At 51.8% G+C, this 17,063-nt stretch overlaps 6 protein-coding genes across 6 annotated transcripts; 3 read left to right on the forward strand and 3 right to left on the reverse strand.

Annotated features, from left to right (window-relative positions):
• Window positions 1-5,092: 5,092 nt before the first annotated feature.
• J4E85_011346 (uncharacterized protein) lies at window positions 5,093-5,826 on the forward strand (the record flags this gene model as incomplete). Its single annotated transcript, XM_051475549.1, has 2 exons — window positions 5,093-5,647; window positions 5,698-5,826. The coding sequence occupies 2 exons, from the start codon at window positions 5,093-5,095 to the stop codon at window positions 5,824-5,826; spliced, it is 684 nt and encodes a 227-aa protein (XP_051320687.1).
• A 722-nt stretch (window positions 5,827-6,548) lies between these two features.
• Window positions 6,549-8,183, reverse strand: J4E85_011347 (uncharacterized protein; the record flags this gene model as incomplete). The annotated part of the gene is made up of 2 exons (XM_051475550.1): window positions 6,549-7,900; window positions 7,949-8,183. 2 exons carry the CDS (start codon window positions 8,181-8,183, stop codon window positions 6,549-6,551), a joined length of 1,587 nt encoding a protein of 528 aa, XP_051320688.1.
• A 1,288-nt stretch (window positions 8,184-9,471) lies between these two features.
• J4E85_011348 (uncharacterized protein) lies at window positions 9,472-9,710 on the reverse strand (the record flags this gene model as incomplete). Its single annotated transcript, XM_051475551.1, has 2 exons — window positions 9,472-9,499; window positions 9,550-9,710. 2 exons carry the CDS (start codon window positions 9,708-9,710, stop codon window positions 9,472-9,474), a joined length of 189 nt encoding a protein of 62 aa, XP_051320689.1.
• A 557-nt stretch (window positions 9,711-10,267) lies between these two features.
• J4E85_011349 (uncharacterized protein) lies at window positions 10,268-13,271 on the reverse strand (the record flags this gene model as incomplete). Its single annotated transcript, XM_051475552.1, has 7 exons — window positions 10,268-10,651; window positions 10,697-11,675; window positions 11,722-11,897; window positions 11,944-12,440; window positions 12,484-12,869; window positions 12,918-13,045; window positions 13,095-13,271. The coding sequence occupies 7 exons, from the start codon at window positions 13,269-13,271 to the stop codon at window positions 10,268-10,270; spliced, it is 2,727 nt and encodes a 908-aa protein (XP_051320690.1).
• A 905-nt stretch (window positions 13,272-14,176) lies between these two features.
• J4E85_011350 (uncharacterized protein) lies at window positions 14,177-15,897 on the forward strand (the record flags this gene model as incomplete). Its single annotated transcript, XM_051475553.1, has 4 exons — window positions 14,177-14,341; window positions 14,633-14,890; window positions 15,198-15,269; window positions 15,316-15,897. The coding sequence occupies 4 exons, from the start codon at window positions 14,177-14,179 to the stop codon at window positions 15,895-15,897; spliced, it is 1,077 nt and encodes a 358-aa protein (XP_051320691.1).
• A 616-nt stretch (window positions 15,898-16,513) lies between these two features.
• J4E85_011351 (uncharacterized protein) lies at window positions 16,514-16,935 on the forward strand (the record flags this gene model as incomplete). The annotated part of the gene is made up of 2 exons (XM_051475554.1): window positions 16,514-16,747; window positions 16,879-16,935. 2 exons carry the CDS (start codon window positions 16,514-16,516, stop codon window positions 16,933-16,935), a joined length of 291 nt encoding a protein of 96 aa, XP_051320692.1.
• Between the last annotated feature and the right edge of the window lie 128 nt (window positions 16,936-17,063).

Consider the following 17,063-nt stretch of genomic DNA (forward strand, 5'->3'; position numbering starts at 1 on the left):
GTCTGCCTCTCGTTCCTCAGCTTGGAGTAGCCTCAAAGGAACTTCATTATGCTGCATGTCGCGGTCTTCGCTGTCCAAAAATGTTGCATCCGAATCCTCATGATCGGAGTCGGATACCAGCACCGCAATATCGCATGTTGTGCGCCTGCCCGCAACATCTCTGGGCCTGCATAAATTTTCCTCCTGGCGGCTGGATGTCTTCTTCCTTATCAACATCCGTTTCCGTGCTTTACAAAAGAACTATGTACGATGTCCTGATGAGAACTCGAAAAATTCCGGAACTGCAAGAACATGTTGAGAGCTTCCTGTTCTCGGCCCGGTCGCGTATAAAGCCGCCTCTTTCTGGTAACAAGAGCTTTACTTCTACGCCAACCTTCTAAGTTGGATTTATTAAAAAGTGCCTAGAGATATCTTATGGGAACCAAAAATGGGAAACTATCAGTGCATGACTGTGCCTGCGCCTTCTCTCTCGGTTGTCAAAAAAGATTAGCCATACAGTTTACATGACTGGATTTCCACCTCAACACTAATAATCTACCCTCCATCGGCCTAAAACTATGGAAAAACTCAGTATAGACATTCAAAAACACAGAGACCGAAAAGATGTTCTGTGTCTGCGGCTTCTCTCTGCGCGGATGTATAAAAGCTGCCTTTATTGCCGCGACTAATTCTACACTCTAATGCTACTCTTCATGCTTACGTTTCTCAAAAGCTATGCATTATGGCTTGTGGAGAATTTGAAAAAACACTTGAGAACCTTCCTATGCTGTGTGCCTCTGCTTCCTCCCTGCACGCACATGCGGCCTACCGATACTTTGGTCATTGGAAGATTGCTTCAAAACTCTGTCTTTAGGTTACATGGATCTAAAAAGGACTACGCTAGGCCCTATGGAGACCCGAAATAACCTCTATTCTACACAACTATGTTGTGCCTCTGCTTTCTCTCCACCCGCATATAAAAACCCGTCTTTGTCGCGACTAGACCCTCACTCTTACACTACTCTTCCGGGTTTTTCTTACCAAAAACTAGTACTGGAGAAATTCATGGAGTTCCGAAAAGCGACGACAGCTAGCTTTGATGGGTTTCTCCCTTCCTCCCTTCGAGACTCATCCAAATGATTGCTCTTCGAGAATCATGTCTTCTTTCTGGTCCTAGAGTCCTAGACTCCCGGCTTGTATCTATCTGAAATTCTGACAACACTACAACATGGAGATCTGGAAAACTGCCAGCAAGAGCCTTATGTTGTGTGCCTCTGCTCTCGGCTTTTCTACTCGCATATAAAGCTATTGACCTACTGGTACTGAGCCTTAATCTCAACGCCGAGTTTTGCTTAACAACTGTCTATAACAAGAAACAAACAACCTTCATGTGAAGCTGAAAAAGCACGCTTCCTGGCCTTATGCGCTCGTCTGTTCCAGCTGTACTTTGCATATAAAAGCTACCTCCTTGTAGCTATTGAAGTGTCCTTCCTATACCATTACCCAGCTTTGTGTCTTCAAAATTCATGTACGCAATACACATGGCGATCGAAACTAAATTACCCAACGTTCATGTGGCGTGTTCGGCTGCCTCCGTGAGGGTCGTATCCAAAACTTATCTTCCAACATCTCCAGACCACAGATCATGTCTGTTCTGTGCCGACGTCCTGCCTTCAAGTATATCAAAAAGCTTACTCATCTTCTACATGGAGACCAAAACGCCCTCTGGAGCAAGATATACGGTGCGTCTGCGCGTCTCCGCTCAGCCTGCATATGAAGCCTCACTCTCAAAACTATCAAGAACATAAAGCATGATCCAGTCTCCTGTGTTTCAAAACATCAATGTGGAGATCAAATGGAGATCGAAAAGAAGACTTGGGATCGGAACATGGTGCGTCTGTGTGTCTGCGTGCAGGGCGCATATAAATCCTGCTTCACGACGACTACAGGAGTCTCCCTTCTGAAGTAATGCCCCAGCTTCCAAATCTCCAAAAACCAAGCCCATTCCCTAGAATGGAGATTGAAAAGTAACAGAATGGTAGCCATGTTGTGTGAGCGCCTGCCCTCGTTCGATTTGAGCATGAAGTCACCCTCCAGCGGCCATCGATGTCTCTCTCTGGTCCCGCTACACTGACCTTCGGGGGTTCAAAATAGCGGCAGTTCGCCCAAATGAAAGCCAGAAGAGATGTTCAATGGTATTACGCGGTGCGCTTGCCGGTCTCTGTGCGACTCGCAACTCAAACCTACCATCCGGCTGTCATTGAAGTATCACTTCTACATCAATCTTATGGCTTCCGGTAGTTAAAAAAACTTCACCATCGTCACTATGGGGATCTAAAGACAACATCGACTGCTATATGCGGTGTACCTGCTTGCCTCTGTTCTTCTTGCTTATAAAGCCTGCGTCCTTACAACTGTACCTTCATTCATCTGCAAAGACGTCCCAGACTTATTCTTCCAAAATACCCGAGAACCACACCAATGGGAATGAAAGACGCATGCCTCGCTTACCATGTTGGGCGCCGGTCAGCCTCCGTCTTAGCTGCATATATGAACCCAAGTTCCGACGACTAAGCCGTCGTTCCTCTACCAGAACGTTACGGGCTTCACTCTTCCAAAACCGTCAAGCATTCGAAGAATGAGAATCTTCAAACTCACGATTATCGGTTTCATGGCGTGAGCTTGTCGGCCTTCCCGTTGTGCGACAGCAAAACTCAGAGCGGAATTCATCATGGAGAAGGGATACATGGATGTGGTTATCTCCGTAGGTGTGCGGAAGCTTCGAAAAAGGCTCTGCGCTGAACCATGACTGTAGAGAAGGGCACAGAGAACATGCATCTGTTGCCCAGTCTTTTTGGAGGTTTAGTAACGCGTACTGGCTTTGTGAGATGTTCGATATGCCATCTCGTGGAACCTTTGTACTGCTTGGGTGGTGATCGCACTAGATCTGCGTGTATAAAAGCATGTCCGTGGGTTGTGGATCCTAACTCCTTACACTTATCAAAAGACTTCCTTTTTCGAAGGCTTACATCGACCAGTTGATGATCTTCCGAAATACCTCTTTGAACATGTCATGGTCCTGCTTCGTCTGTAGGTGCAAGAGAATAGCAGACTAGGACGTCTTCAAAATGGCACCAAAATGCTGGCTTGGAGGTTCGAAGGGTCCAGTCGTCCGGGGAAGTTGATCTAAATCGAAAGAATTGTCGCCGATGTGTCGGCTGCTTGCTTCCGTTCAAACATTGCCGCCAGTTCTCGAATCTTGAGCGTCGCTCTGGACGTGCGTATATTTATCAGCATTCTACAAGCTTCTTGCCTCTTTGCTTCTGTACTCATGGGATCCTGTCATTGCAATCAAAAGCCGTTGCGGGACGACTTCATGAAAGACTGAAGCGTGTGGAATCGGCAAGATGTACCGAAGGACCTAGCGAAAGACATGTTCTCAATGGATATTCCGCGGAAACAAAATCCTCGATACGAGTCGTCGCGATGCAAACAAGTCGGGAATACCTGGAGAGTGAAATGACGAGGAAGAGAAGTGGAACTAGCGTCACACGTGGCAACGTTTTGAGGCAACCTTTTGACACATGGTCTAGCGCAAAGACGTCACTTAGAGTTTCCATGTCACCGTTCGGTCGCTCCCTTCCAAGGTTTGAATTCGCCGTTTCGGCAGTTCCTGTGAAAACCACGTTCGATCAGCTGATGCGCTTACGTTGCTGCTTCCTCCCGCGAGGTCATCCCGGAATGATCTAGCGGGGTAAAGTTCAACGATCAGGTACACATCGCATTCTGCTTCCAGATCGTACTCACCTACTGTCACCTCGGTCAACATCCAGCCGACATCTCGGTCAAGATGCCATCCTGAAGTCGAAGCTTTCGGAGCTTAGCCTGCCACATCCGGCATAGCGCAGCGCTAGAGCCGTTCCTCGGATCAGCGGGACCCGCTAACGATCACCCGTACCATACTGCGAGTAGGAAGATCGGCCCAGGTTTCGGCACACCAACGCAGGACGACTACACCTCTTCTGTCAGTGTCCGCTACTTGCATTGCAGCTCTCTCGACGAACTGTTCGTGCCGCTGTCGCACCTGCCTAGCCCACGCTGGGCTGATTACTCACTTGCTTTTTCGATAATTTCCGACCTCACCTCCACATCCTCACCATCCGTTTGTGGTACTTCCACCGACGCTGCACCTCCCCTTGTACAATTGCCGTGCCGAGGCTCGATGCCGATCGACGGCAAGGAGCAATAATTGGGGGCTCTCCTTGCGGCAGGCTCCAAACCACAAACAGCAGGCAAGTATACCGAACGTGGTAAGGCCAACAATCCGCGGACCCGCATGAGCGATTCAGGACCTGCGCCTAGAGACTGTGAGGCGCACCGGGTGGTCCAGTGTCCACCATGGTGCAGTCGCTACCCCGAGGCACGATGAATGCGATATGGCATGTCATTGGAGGTTTTGAGACTCTACCCCCACTTCCTGGCTGTTTCGAGTAGACGGCATAGGATGGAATGTTCCATGCCGCTTCAGCCACTATCAAGGCTGAGGAGTTTCGAAAGATCTCGCCGCGCCACCTTTCATCATCGATATCCTGGAAGCAAAGATGGGTATGACATACACATTTGACACAACGACGTCGATGCATGAACAGAGGCACCGAATACCCGTCACGACACCTCACCCGCAATCCCCGTTCCTGGTCATGAAGTCATCCGAATCGAGAAGGTAGAGAAGATCTCTACCCACTCCAGACGGTGACAGCCGTTAGGCCATGTGTCGATCGAGGCGCCTACTGGATAGACGGCCACGATTATGAATTAGTGCTCCGAAGCGGATGCAGGTTCCGTCCTATTCGGTGTAGAGGTGCAGACTGGGGATCGGCGAGTGAAACGCGCTAAGAATGTCTGCCGAGGTGAGGTGGAATCTATGGATAGTGGAGGGTGCTTTTTCCTATTACACACGGGTTGTCTATGGGGGGAGGGTGGATATTTAAGGCAGAGACGATCCGCTGTAATACCCGCATCACCCTGACTATAAGATCATCAACTCTACTTCTCTCACTGTCACACCTCATACATTCATTCAGATACCCATACCCATCTTCACACATCAACCATGCGTTTCTCCACCATCCTCCCCGCAGCCTCGCTGCTCGCTCTCTCCACCGCCGCCCCCGTCGACAACCTCTCCACCCGCGCCGCATGCTCTTCCTACACCATCATCAACACCCGCGGCACCGGCGAGATCCAAGGCGAATCCTCCGGTTTCCGCACCATGAACCGCAACATCCAGTCCGCAGTCTCAGGCGGCAAGATCTACAACACCGTCTACGCCGCCGGCTTCAGCCAGAACAGCGCTGCCGGCACCGCTGATATCGTCAACAAGGTTCAGTCTACACTACGCACAAACCCGGATGAGTGCTTCATCCTCGAGGGATACAGTCAGGGTGCTCAGGCGACGGTGAATGCCATGTCTCAGCTCACTGGCGCGAACTTCGATGCTGTCAAGGGTGTTTTCCTCATTGGTAACCCGGCGCACAAGTCAGGACTGTCGTGCAATGTGGATAACAACGGCGGTACTACGACGAAGAACGTTAATGGTCTGTCTGCGGCGCTGAGCAGGGGCATTCCGGATAACTGGCAGGGCAAGACGCTGGATGTTTGCATCTTTGTAGGTCCATCCTTTATCTTATTATCAAGGCGTTTACTAACAGTGAATAGGGCGACGGTGTATGCGATACTACACACGGTCAGGGTATCAACGCGCAACATCTTCAATACCCCAGGGACACTCCCACACAGAACTTGGGTACCCAGTATGTTACTAAGCAGCTTGGTGGTAGTGCTTAGATGACTTGTAGCCTATGGCTTTGTGTGCATTACATCTCGGCTTTGTTTTGTCCCGTTTTGTGAGGGTTTGGCACGGGTATGACTTTCATGTATATATATCTATGAGAATGAATTGGTAACACAAACGGTTTAGAAGTTGTCAGTGAGAGCGAACTGTTTATTAACGCGTGAAACTATGAATGTTGCTCAGACTAACCGTCCACCGTTTCGCACGTTCCAATGCTGCAATCTACGCACCTAAAGTCCCTCGCAAATAGACATCAAGCTCAAGAACGCAGCCCGGAGGACTAGTCGTCACCGCGCACGCTTAACATACAGTACAAACAAGCACTGCTGCCGGTTAAACTTCGCCTGACACCAGTAAGCACTAGTCAATTGCCGTACACTACATCCTCGTTGAACCCTCGGCCCACCTACTCTCACCGTATCGCACAGATCGCGAGGAATAGAGTTTGGGGTTTTCGGCCCTACAAACGAGGAGAACCAAGGGTCTACATGCTGAACTTAGTATCAGGCCACCCAGATCACCATCATGTCTCTCGATTCGATTGGAGACTGCTAGAAGCACACTGGAAGCATGACACCGGGCGCTAGTAACGTTGATGAGAGAATTGTAGGGCTGAAGGAGGGGTTATGCATGCGAGTGCGGATGGAGAAGTCGTTCAGCATCGGCAGATGGGTTGTTCGTATACTCTTCTTACAGCTCTTTCGGTACGGACATTCTACAAAACCCTAAATACTGGATATTCATCCCCGACCTCCAGCGGAATCTTGTTATAATACACTTGACTCGCCTCCCCCTCCGGTTCCAACAGCGTGAATGCATACCCAGCGTTCTTTTGCTTTGTATCAACGTAGAAGCCGCCAGCCGGTATTGTAACAGCACGCTGCGTCGCATTAGTCGTGACTGTTGTACCCGCGATGCCTTCGAATTTGGTCTCAGCAAGCTCAGCCTTCGTGACTACGAGCGCTTCAACAGTTCCGACAAAGTCTTCCTCCAGAACGTCGACGGTGACACCGAGGATGCGGAGACGCTCTGCTACATCGGCCCAGGCGCGTGAGAAGACGTAGGCTTTTGGTCGGGGACGCGAGAGGGTGATGATGGAGGGGTCGCTGTTACGAGAGCGGACGGGTACGGAGATGAGTGAGCCGGTTGATGCGTCGATGAAGGGAACTGTCTTGTTGGTGATGCGCTGTTCATACGCGACAACGATATCGTCTTTGCTGTCGATGAACGCCTTTCGCCCAGCTTCAACGATCTTGTACACATCGTCGAACTCATCGACTGCTTTGTTGAGGATGGTTTCTAGCACAATAACATGCGAAGCTACACGTCGCTGGAAGTGCTGATCGGCGATAGCAATTCCACGCGTCTCGACGAGGAAAGTCAGGGCCTGGTAGTTACCAGCACCCTTGTGATTCGCCGCGGCAAGCGCATCAGGCTCTTCGATCGTTATCGTGCCGTTTGCAACACTCGTGGTGAAGTATGGGAAGATTCGCAGGTCCTTATTCTCGGCAACCGAGAAGATGTCGTCGACGAATTCCTGGTTCAAAGCTCGGATGCTGGGGTTGACGTTCTGATTCTTGTTGGCGGAGACAAGCAGGTCCTGCGCGCGGATGTACTTTTCCGCTACCAAGTTACCTCCGGTGTACTCGTGGTCGTCGATGAAGATGTGAGGGTCGAACTCAGACTGTAGCTTTCTGATGGCTCGTGTCTGCTCTCGCTCGAGGACTGCGTGATCGCGGTTGGGATCGTAGTTGGAGGCCAGTTGTCGCTGTAGGTACTCGACGCCATCGACGTTGTAACGCGGGATGATCGTAAGATCGATCTTCTCAAGGACCTTGGCGCTCCACTGGGAGTCTTGTGCGAACTTTCCAAGCAATGCAAGCACGCCCTCGTCGCCTGCAGGCTCGTTCCCATGTTGGCCTCCTTGGATCCAGACACGTAGTTTCTTACTGCTTTTCTTGCCATTTGTCAATGTGACGTATGGGATCGCGCGATCTTCCTCAGATTTCAGGCCGCTATTGTAGGTGATCCATCCGTTACGCTGGGTGAGACCTTTCACGAAGCTCTCTTGAAAAGATCAGTAAGCGTGGAGCTGTTCTGGTATCCGGAACGTACCTAAGTGACCCTGTGGAGTGGGTCCTGAGGTGCCGTTCGCAAATGTCGCTGGTACGTTCTCCGGATTTATGAAAGCCGGCGACAACAATTGTATGCCATCGACGTCGGGAAAGTTGGCCGCCACTTGTGGTGAATCCACAATTACCGGTCGTATGTTGCTGGCATATCGATCCGCGATGGTCGTAATTGCGTAGAGTGGAAGTACAGCTAAGACTGTCTTGTAAGAGGCCCTCATGATGATCGATGCGTTCAAAGTTGAGGTCCTTCGGAGGTTGAAGCTAAGGACTTAGCAGATGGTCTGAGAGGTGGTGCGAGGTACATCTCTCGCTGGGAATGAGGCATTGCATCTTTATACGTCAATTGCGCATGCTGTTTGAGTAGTCGTGATGTGTATGCATAAGCACGTTATCAGGCATGGATTAGGAGCGGATGTCTGCATCCATGGATACCTCGCAGCCATCTTAACGTCTTTTCAGCTGCTAAGGTCTTGGTAGTACATCGAGCTTCCTTTTGCGGGATAACTTCAACATGACGTGAGTGGGGACGGACGGCAGTCGAGAGGGCGGAGAGGAAGAACGCCTACCGCCTTCCTCCGCTCCCGAGCTGTTGGGGCTTGGCAGATGGCGTCATGCAGATCTATCGGTATCAACCCCACGATGGGATCACGCCTACACAATTCGATCGTAGAACATCGAGCTTCAAACATCGAATTACTTCTGCAGCTTGATAACCACCAAACATCCGACCGTCTCTCCAATCCTCACTCCACATCAAGCGGCGGCGTCCCCAAAACATTAACAAACCTCCCACTCCTCTCCACCTCCATAACCCATTGCCTCCAAGGCTTAAACACAATCCAGCGATTCATCTCACTCGTCGCTTTTCTCTCTTTCGCACTCAAATACTTCACAACACCTCCGATTCCCTCACCGCCACCAACACCAGCCAACAGCAACGCCTTCGTCTGCACCCTCGCATTACTCGCCGCGTAATACGCAAAATCCAGGACCTGCTCTATCCCGTCGCCAACTGTCACAAAACCATGGCTACAAATTGAAACAAAACGTCAGCAGATGCATCACCAAGCGTTCATCGCCTACGAGAATACATACCCGCGCATCAAAACCGTCGTATATAAAGGCTCCGTAACCCTCGTCCCATTCCTCCCAAACATCCCCGCCAGTCCCTCCCCCAACCTCACACTATTAACCAGCATATCCCTCGGCTCCCCCTCCTCATACACATCCTCAATATCAAACCTCGGTACTTCCGCGCCCAGAAAACCAGCCATATGGTACACAGGCTGCATCCCTCGCATCCCCTTTCCATCTCCATCTCCATTTTCATTTCCATCGCCAGCAGAATCTAGAACCGTATACGGTAACACATCCTCACTATGACTATGCACAACCGCATTAACATCCGGATATCTTTTCATTATCTCGCTGTGGATATAGCGTTCCGCATATCCACCCGTAGTACCAGGTAAGGGCGTGCCATCGGCGATGTGGTATTCGCCGATGTCAGCGGGGGAGGAGACGGTCGCTGGGCCTGTGTTGTTAATGATGAATCAGCTTACGGGTCTTGTCAAAGAGACTAACAGGTGAGATGGGTGTTTACCAATCTGCAGGGCGATGAAGAAAGTGGTGTTGGTGTTTGGGTTGCGGACGCTGATGTGGCCAAAGGGGTCGAGGACGGCGTGGTGGGAGAGGATGTGGTTTGCGGTTATGAGGGTGGAGAGGAGGGAGGTTATGTTCTTCATTGTGTGTTGGTTCGACAGAGTACTAGATGAAGGTTGAGGGCAAGTAAAGTGGTTGAGAGGGGAAGGGTGTTGAATGAAGCTATGTGATCAGCGCAGGGATTGTTGGTGAATATATCGAGATGTTTGGGTGACATACGTCAAGCGGGTGAGCATCATCGTACAGCGAGGATCTCCGAATCGTGATCCGTAGCGCCATGTTAATGGCAGCCTATGATTGACCGAGCAGATAGCTACAGGGACGTCACTACCGTGCATGCGCGACGTTCTCGGGTTGTAGCAAGGATGTGTTATTACAAAATGTATTGATTCGGAGATACAACATTATTTTACACAGCTACGAAATTCATAATTAGATGCATACACAGATATGCATCCGATGGTGAGAAGTGGTATATAGCGAAGCACGCAAGATCGTGCTGGAGTTGGGCGGTAACATCCGTTCCCAGACGGGAGAAAATGTTCTGCTGGCATTGAAGGGTCAAAACGTAATGGTCGATGTTGTGATACACCATCGTCGGGACGGCAAGCTCCATCCGATCGGCTGCGAATAAGCTTCATCATCGACCACCATTCATGGCGCCTTGGTTGAACTCGCTTGTTCCATGGCCGGTGTTATTGGAGAAATCCGGAAGTACACCGTTCATACTAATGCCATCCTCGTATCCCGAGAAGCCTCCAGTCATATCCGCCCAATCCCATTCCAGTGTCATTGGCATCTTCCACAGATCTTGTGGAACGTTGTTAAGAGTCTGATCGAACTGGCCCATGCCGGCCATGGCATTAATGTTTGCGTTAACGCCATTTATGTCACCACCTGTTGTCATCGGTAGACTTTGTGATTGCTGGAGCATTTGCGCGGTGATTCCTGGTGATCCATATTGGCTCATTTGGATGTTGGGTTGTAAGGAGTCGTGTGTGAAATTCGGTGAGAAGGGGAATGGCTGAACATGTTAGCTTTGGACTAGCACCACGGTGATGCAGCTTACCTCGTTGAACCCATGGAAATCTGGATTGAAGATCATACCCTCTTGAGCGGGAGGATTTTGTGGGGTCGTAACTTGCTGAGGTGGGGACTGTGGGTTGCGGCCTGTTGAAAGGAGCTCAGCCGCGGTTGCTTCGATCTGAGCATCCTGTTCGCTATCGCCCTGTTTCCTCTTCCGCCGCGATGCGTGCTCGCGATCTGCCTTCTCAAGCACGATAGTGGCAATGCGCTCAAACTCAGCGCAAACTGTGCACATGCGCTTAACACTGCCACTACCTTGGTCGTCGTTGAGCATGTTCAGGAAGTTGACGACCAGCTTCATTAGCTTGAGATCTGACCGTGATCGTGTGTCTTGTGGATTTTGTAGGATGTTGGCGAAGAGCGTGACCAGAGCGGTGACAGGGAAGTAGATGACCAGCCAGACACACGACAAGTCACCTTTAGGTATGTACTTCAGGAGATGTATCGAAGCTCGAGCGGCTTGGACACACAATTGGGCGGACATGAAGACTCTGGGGTTCAGAGGGCGAGCGTTGAGACCTTGTATCGCGAAGTTGGATAATCGACTGGTCCAGTATCCGTGATGCACGCTCATGCGGTGGATAGTGGTCAAGCAGTTGTAGTATCCGAGATGTAGCACTGCGACCTGAAGGATGAGCGGGGTGTGCGATGCCTTGATGTCGTGCTCTGGTCTGAATTCCAGTGGTATGTCGTCTTTCCAGGCTTCCAACTCTTTGTCGAGTTCGCCAATAGTATTGAGTAGCTCGCCATCGGTCTGCTTGGATGCCTTTACTGAATAGAGGCCCTTGTAGACTTTGCTTTGGATCACGGAGAAGGTGCACATGAGACGGAACAGGTTCATGGTGCCCTTTCCATCAGCGAGCGGGATGTTGCCGATATTGTCCGGTGGAGTCTCGCTCGGTAGCTCGACGTTCATATCGTCGTCGTCTTGCACAGGTGGTCTGCCAGACCTCAGACAAATACTTGATGGTGTTAGTCTGTATACTGTTGGAAGATTGAAAGACTCACTCTTTGTCCAGCATGTAGGCTATCCAGAAAACACGCCTTCGTTGTTCGACTTCCGCGGCGTTGAGACTGAAGTTGGCACCCTTCTTGTGGAGACCAATGCTATGCGCAAGTCGCATGGCGGTGGCAACGAAGAAGTAGGTAGGTTGTGGGTTCGGCGTTCCAAGGAGGAAGAGACCCTGAAGTCGTTAGATGAGAACATCTTCAAAGTCCGACATTACATACCACTCCCAGTAAAGCCTGCACACTAAGTAGATCGGTGTTACGCATGGTGAGCTCGACCATGACACTCATGGCGTTCTTCAGGTACTGCCACGCCTTTTCGTCTTCTTCTGCTGGGACTAAATTGCTCATGACGCGCAATCGATGTGCAAAAGCTAGAGCGACATTCAGACTGGCCCACCAGCCGGATCCCTCGTATGGGTCTTTTGAGTAGTGCTTATCTACCAGATGCATAAAGGTCGGTTCGTGGAACAGCGGGAACATGCAGTTGAAGTTCTCAAAATAGTCCTTGAGTAGAGACAGAGCTTCGTGCTTGGGCGGGAGTTGTTTGTAGACGCGGCGCTTGAAGATGTCCTGGAAGACGTCAGGCCGCCATTGGATCCACTTGTTGTCCTCGACGGCGGCTGTGGAGATCATGTCGCGGAAAGAGTTGTCGCCGGTCTTTTCGTTGACCCATTGTATGCCTTTGGGCGAGAAGATGGAGAAACCGGAGGATGAACCTGGGATTATTAGTGGTGAAGACGACGGATATGGAGCACATACCGATATATCTGGTTTCTCCGCAGTTGTTCGTCACCAGGGAACACATCATCTCGGCGAGCGCGTCTTCTTCCTTGTCTTTGTCCTTGGTGGTGTCCATCTCTTCCTGGGGCTCTGGTGAGGCGGTGCCGCTCCTCGGACTGGGGAGAGCTGGCTGTGCTGGTGTGCCATTGGCGGTCGAATGGCCCGTTGTGGGCGGTGCCATGGAGGCTCGTCGGTCGTCGATGCTATTCCGGGGTGTAGCGGATCGCCCGGCTCGTGCCTCCAGCCGCCGCTCGAGTGTGGCCAGGTCGGTGCTGCCATCGTCGTCATCGGGTAGGACGCCAGAGAGGCGCATCAGCGACTCCATGCGCGCCAGGCGGTTCTCCAGACCCTCGATGTACTTGGCGCTGTGCACGGTCAGTATGCCATGTGCGCAACACCTCTGTCGCACCTACCCCTTTGGCGGCTGGCGCTTCTTCTCGACCTGGGTGAAGATGCACTCGGTCTTGTAGTTCTGGCAGTGGGTGCACGAGGGCATCTTGCCGTCGCACTTGATCTTCTTCTTCCGGCACATGTCGCACGCCTGAATCCTGTCAGCATGCCGTCGTCACCCTCAAGTCCGCGCGCTGTACCCGTGCGATGCGCCGCCGCTTGGGGTCGCTGTCGTTGTGGTCGTCGTCGTCGAGGTTGAACATGTTGCCCGGCGGCATCTGCGACGGGTCGTAGGTGCCGCTGCCGAACAGACGCGGCGGCGGAGGGTTCATCATGGGCGGGCCGGTGGCATAGAAGCCGTTGGGAGGGGGGTTCATGGTGTATTAGGAGCGCTATGTCGTCAGTCGTGAGGTCGTCGGGCAATTGGGCCCTCGCGAGTATCCGGGGCCTGGTGGTGTTTTGTGAGGGCGGAGGGGTGTCGTGCTGGGGGTCTGGAGGTCTAGTGCTGAGCAGGGTGAAACGCTGCCGAGGATCGCATCTACAGGGCCCTGGGGGTGGGTGTCGCAGACTCGCCGAGTGTCGAATCGTGGCCGACGGTGAACGGGTGAGGCAGAAAGCTTGTTTGGCCTGTTGCAGATGCGCAACGCCCGCTAAAAACGGCAACACGAGGATGGCGGTAAGGGTGATTAGTCGACGGGTAGCAGCTGAGACGACACCTGAGGCAGCTCTTCTCCGCGTCTACTGTCAATAACTACGGCCAGCCTAGAGAGCCGCGTCGTCCGTAGTTCGCGCGTCCAGCCCGCCTTAGTCAGACACGAGCCACGCCAGCTGGGCTGGAAACGGGCTAGTAGACATGACGTTGCGATATTGCTTCTCCCACGCGTTTGGCAGGTGAAGAACTTTATACGCCTAGCAACTTAATCAATACAGCTTATTCCTTTGACATTCACCAGGCCAGTCTAGAGCATACTACTCTGTAAGCCTAGAATTGTTTATTCTGCAGCCTAGACCTACCAACTCCAAGGCTCGTAAGCGCCTACAAGAATAGTACGTCAGCATTCCTGGTCCCTTCCGCTTCCAACGCTCGCGTACCTGTCGCTTGCCGGGATGCGCTATGGGCACACCGCTACCAAGAGACACATGCCGAGCGGCAGCCACACGACAACGTTGTCCACCCTGCTGCGCCACCACTCCCGTCGCATCCTCGCATCTCCGCCCCTCCTGACATTCCACCTGAACCTCTGACTAACTTTCCAGATCGAGGCTTGCACCACTCCCCGCCATGGCACCAATGACTGTCGAAGAGCTGCAGCAACATCCTGAATTCAACCACACCATCTGGGACCTCAAACCAGAAAAGAAAGGCAAGGCCGTTGTGGCCAAAGACCGTGGCGGCCCCCTTAACATCGCTTACGAGGTCCACGGCCATGGCGACAGACACCTCGTGGTAAGTCGCCCCACTTTCGGTATTAATATCTGCTCCAACATGATGCGCTGCATATCACGCCAAAGAAAGCTTGTTCTTGACCGGGATGCATTTGTAATGTTCCTCTTCTACCAATCCACGGGTACCGGCACCCTGTCACCGTTTCGTTTCAGTCACAATGACCGTCTCAACTCGTCTGCGTCGTGTCTCAGGTTGTCCAACTCGCACACTTATACATTTCACTCTATAGCCGCTTCCGGCATCTTCCGTACACATCGTTATCGTGAAGACTCAACGACTGACGCTATGTAGTGGGTTATGGGCCTTGGTGGCATGAAGTATGCATGGCAGCGCCAGACGAAAGACTTCGCCCACAACAAAGGCGATCAGTACTCGTCGCTGGTGACTGACAATCGGGGAATCGGCGACTCCGACAAGCCCACGTCGAGATACTCCACCTCTGCCATGGCTCAAGACCTGGTCGAAGTGCTCGACCACATCGGCTGGACCGGCAAGCGTGAACTGCACGTCATTGGCATAAGCATGGGTGGAATGATAGCTCAGGAGATTGTAAGTCCACAATATCTTTATCGTCATGATCTTCGACTCGGAAGCTACACGTTCCGTTATTGAACACAAATCCTCGACATGTAGTCGCCAGAAACATTTCTCTGGACTTCTGACACCCAGCATCATCCTGTAATCTCATCGGCGCTTTCATCTTCCGCTCCGCTCGATTGACCCCACCCCCACGTGTTCGATAGTAGAGCACATATGATCTCCGGTTGTGTATGTCGATCGTGGGGGATGCGGCGGAATTGCCTATTGCGGACAATATTCATGCTTTCGAAATGCATTCTCGCTAACAAACATCTAGGCTATGTTAATACCGGAGCGGATATGCACACTGTCGCTAGTATCAACAGCCGCACAACTGTTCCGAACAACCGTACGTAGCACTACATCCCATACCCTTCGTCGACTCACACCTCCAGGGTTTCCTCGAAAATCTCATTAATCGCGCCAACCTCTTCATCCCGAAGTCTCTTGATGCCCAAATCGAAGGCGTGAAGAAGAATCTCTACACCCAGCAATGGCTCGACTCGCCCGACACGCTCGAACCCGTTGTCCAAGCCTTCCCCACAAACGGCGACCGCTTCGCCGCCAACGAACTCTGGAAACGGCAACACCCCCAATACTTTGGCAAGGCGGGCTTCATGCTACAAGCCATTGCCGCGGGATGGCATCACAAGAGCCCGGAGCAACTCCAACAGATCGCGAAGACGGTCGGCAAGAACAGAATCATGGTCGTCCACGGGACTAAGGATCGTATGCTGACGTTCCCTCTGGGCGTTGTGCTTTGGCGGGGATTGGAGAAGGGCGAGGGTGTAACGGGTAAAGAGAATTGGTTAGGTGTTGAAGAGGGAGACGATGTTTGGCAACAAGGTGAAATTGAGAAGCATTTTATCAAGGGTCAGGGGCACGTGCTGCCTGCGGAGATGAGGCAAGAGTTTAATGGATGGATTGAAGGGCTTGTTGAGAGGGGGATTAGGCTGAATCAAAAGGAGGGTTTGTAGAGCACTGCACAGCTACTGTTGTTGAATTATCTCTTGTCACAGTAAATATGCACATAACCGTCTTCCGCCCTACAACTCTTTCGTGACACAAGTCAATCAAGTTGCCCATCTTTCAGAAAACATGATATCGCGACTCGCAAATAACCGGCAACACCATATACAACAGTTTAAAACATACTCGATTGACATTTGATCGATTACATCGCATGCCGTACGTCCCGACCAGGACCTCGGCACGTCAATGGCTGGGCGGGGTATGCCGACATCACCACTTGGCATCACCACTCCGTTGTTTCTCTTCCATAAACATTACAGTTTAGAAGCGCATACAACAACAGAATTGCTATAATATAATCAAACACACATGGCGCCACCGACGAACCACCCACCGGTGGTCTTGTTCGGCTATGACTGTGAGCACATCCCCATCAATCACATGCTCCACACAAACTGACCACAGCACAGCAAGTCCATTTACGAACAAAGTCCGTTTGGCCCTCCGCATCAAACAAATCCCCTTCTGTAAGCCTCCACCATCCGCACCACCATCCTCCCACCACCCCCCCACTAACCCATCACTAACCACCCAACCTCAGCATACATCCCCGTCCCCTCCATGCTCCCCCGTCCCCTCATAACCTCAACCTTCGGCCTCCAATACCGCCGCATCCCCATCCTAGCAATCGGACGACACATCTACTGCGACACCTCGCTCATCATCGAAGCCTTGGAGCATTTCTTCCCAGGGAAGCAGGGTTGGGGTACTGTGTATCCGGAAGCAAAGGGTTTGGGAGTAGGAGAGTGGAAGTATAGGGCGATGGCGAGGGGGTTTGCGGGGTTTTGGACGGATGTAAGTGTTTTGTGTTCTTGTTGTCTTGTTTTGGAGAGAGGACAGGGAGAAAGGGAGGGGGAAGGGGTAAGGGGAAGGTGTGGTGCCCGTATGCTGACTAGAGCAGAAACCGTTGTTCAGAACGACCACAGGTTTTATACCGCCGTCAGTCTGGTCCTCAGATTTCGGTAAAGACCGCGCCCAATTAATCGGGCACCCTATCCAGCCCGAAAAACTCCAAGCCAAAATCCCAGACAACCTTTCGCTTCTGGACATGCACCTCTCGATGCTGGAACCGATGTTTATGTCTGGCACGTGGGCGATGCCGACGCAGACG

This window comes from Alternaria conjuncta (genome assembly GCF_024043145.1).
Source record: "Alternaria conjuncta strain BMP 0040 chromosome Unknown scaffold_33, whole genome shotgun sequence".
Classification (NCBI taxonomy): domain Eukaryota; kingdom Fungi; phylum Ascomycota; class Dothideomycetes; order Pleosporales; family Pleosporaceae; genus Alternaria; species Alternaria conjuncta.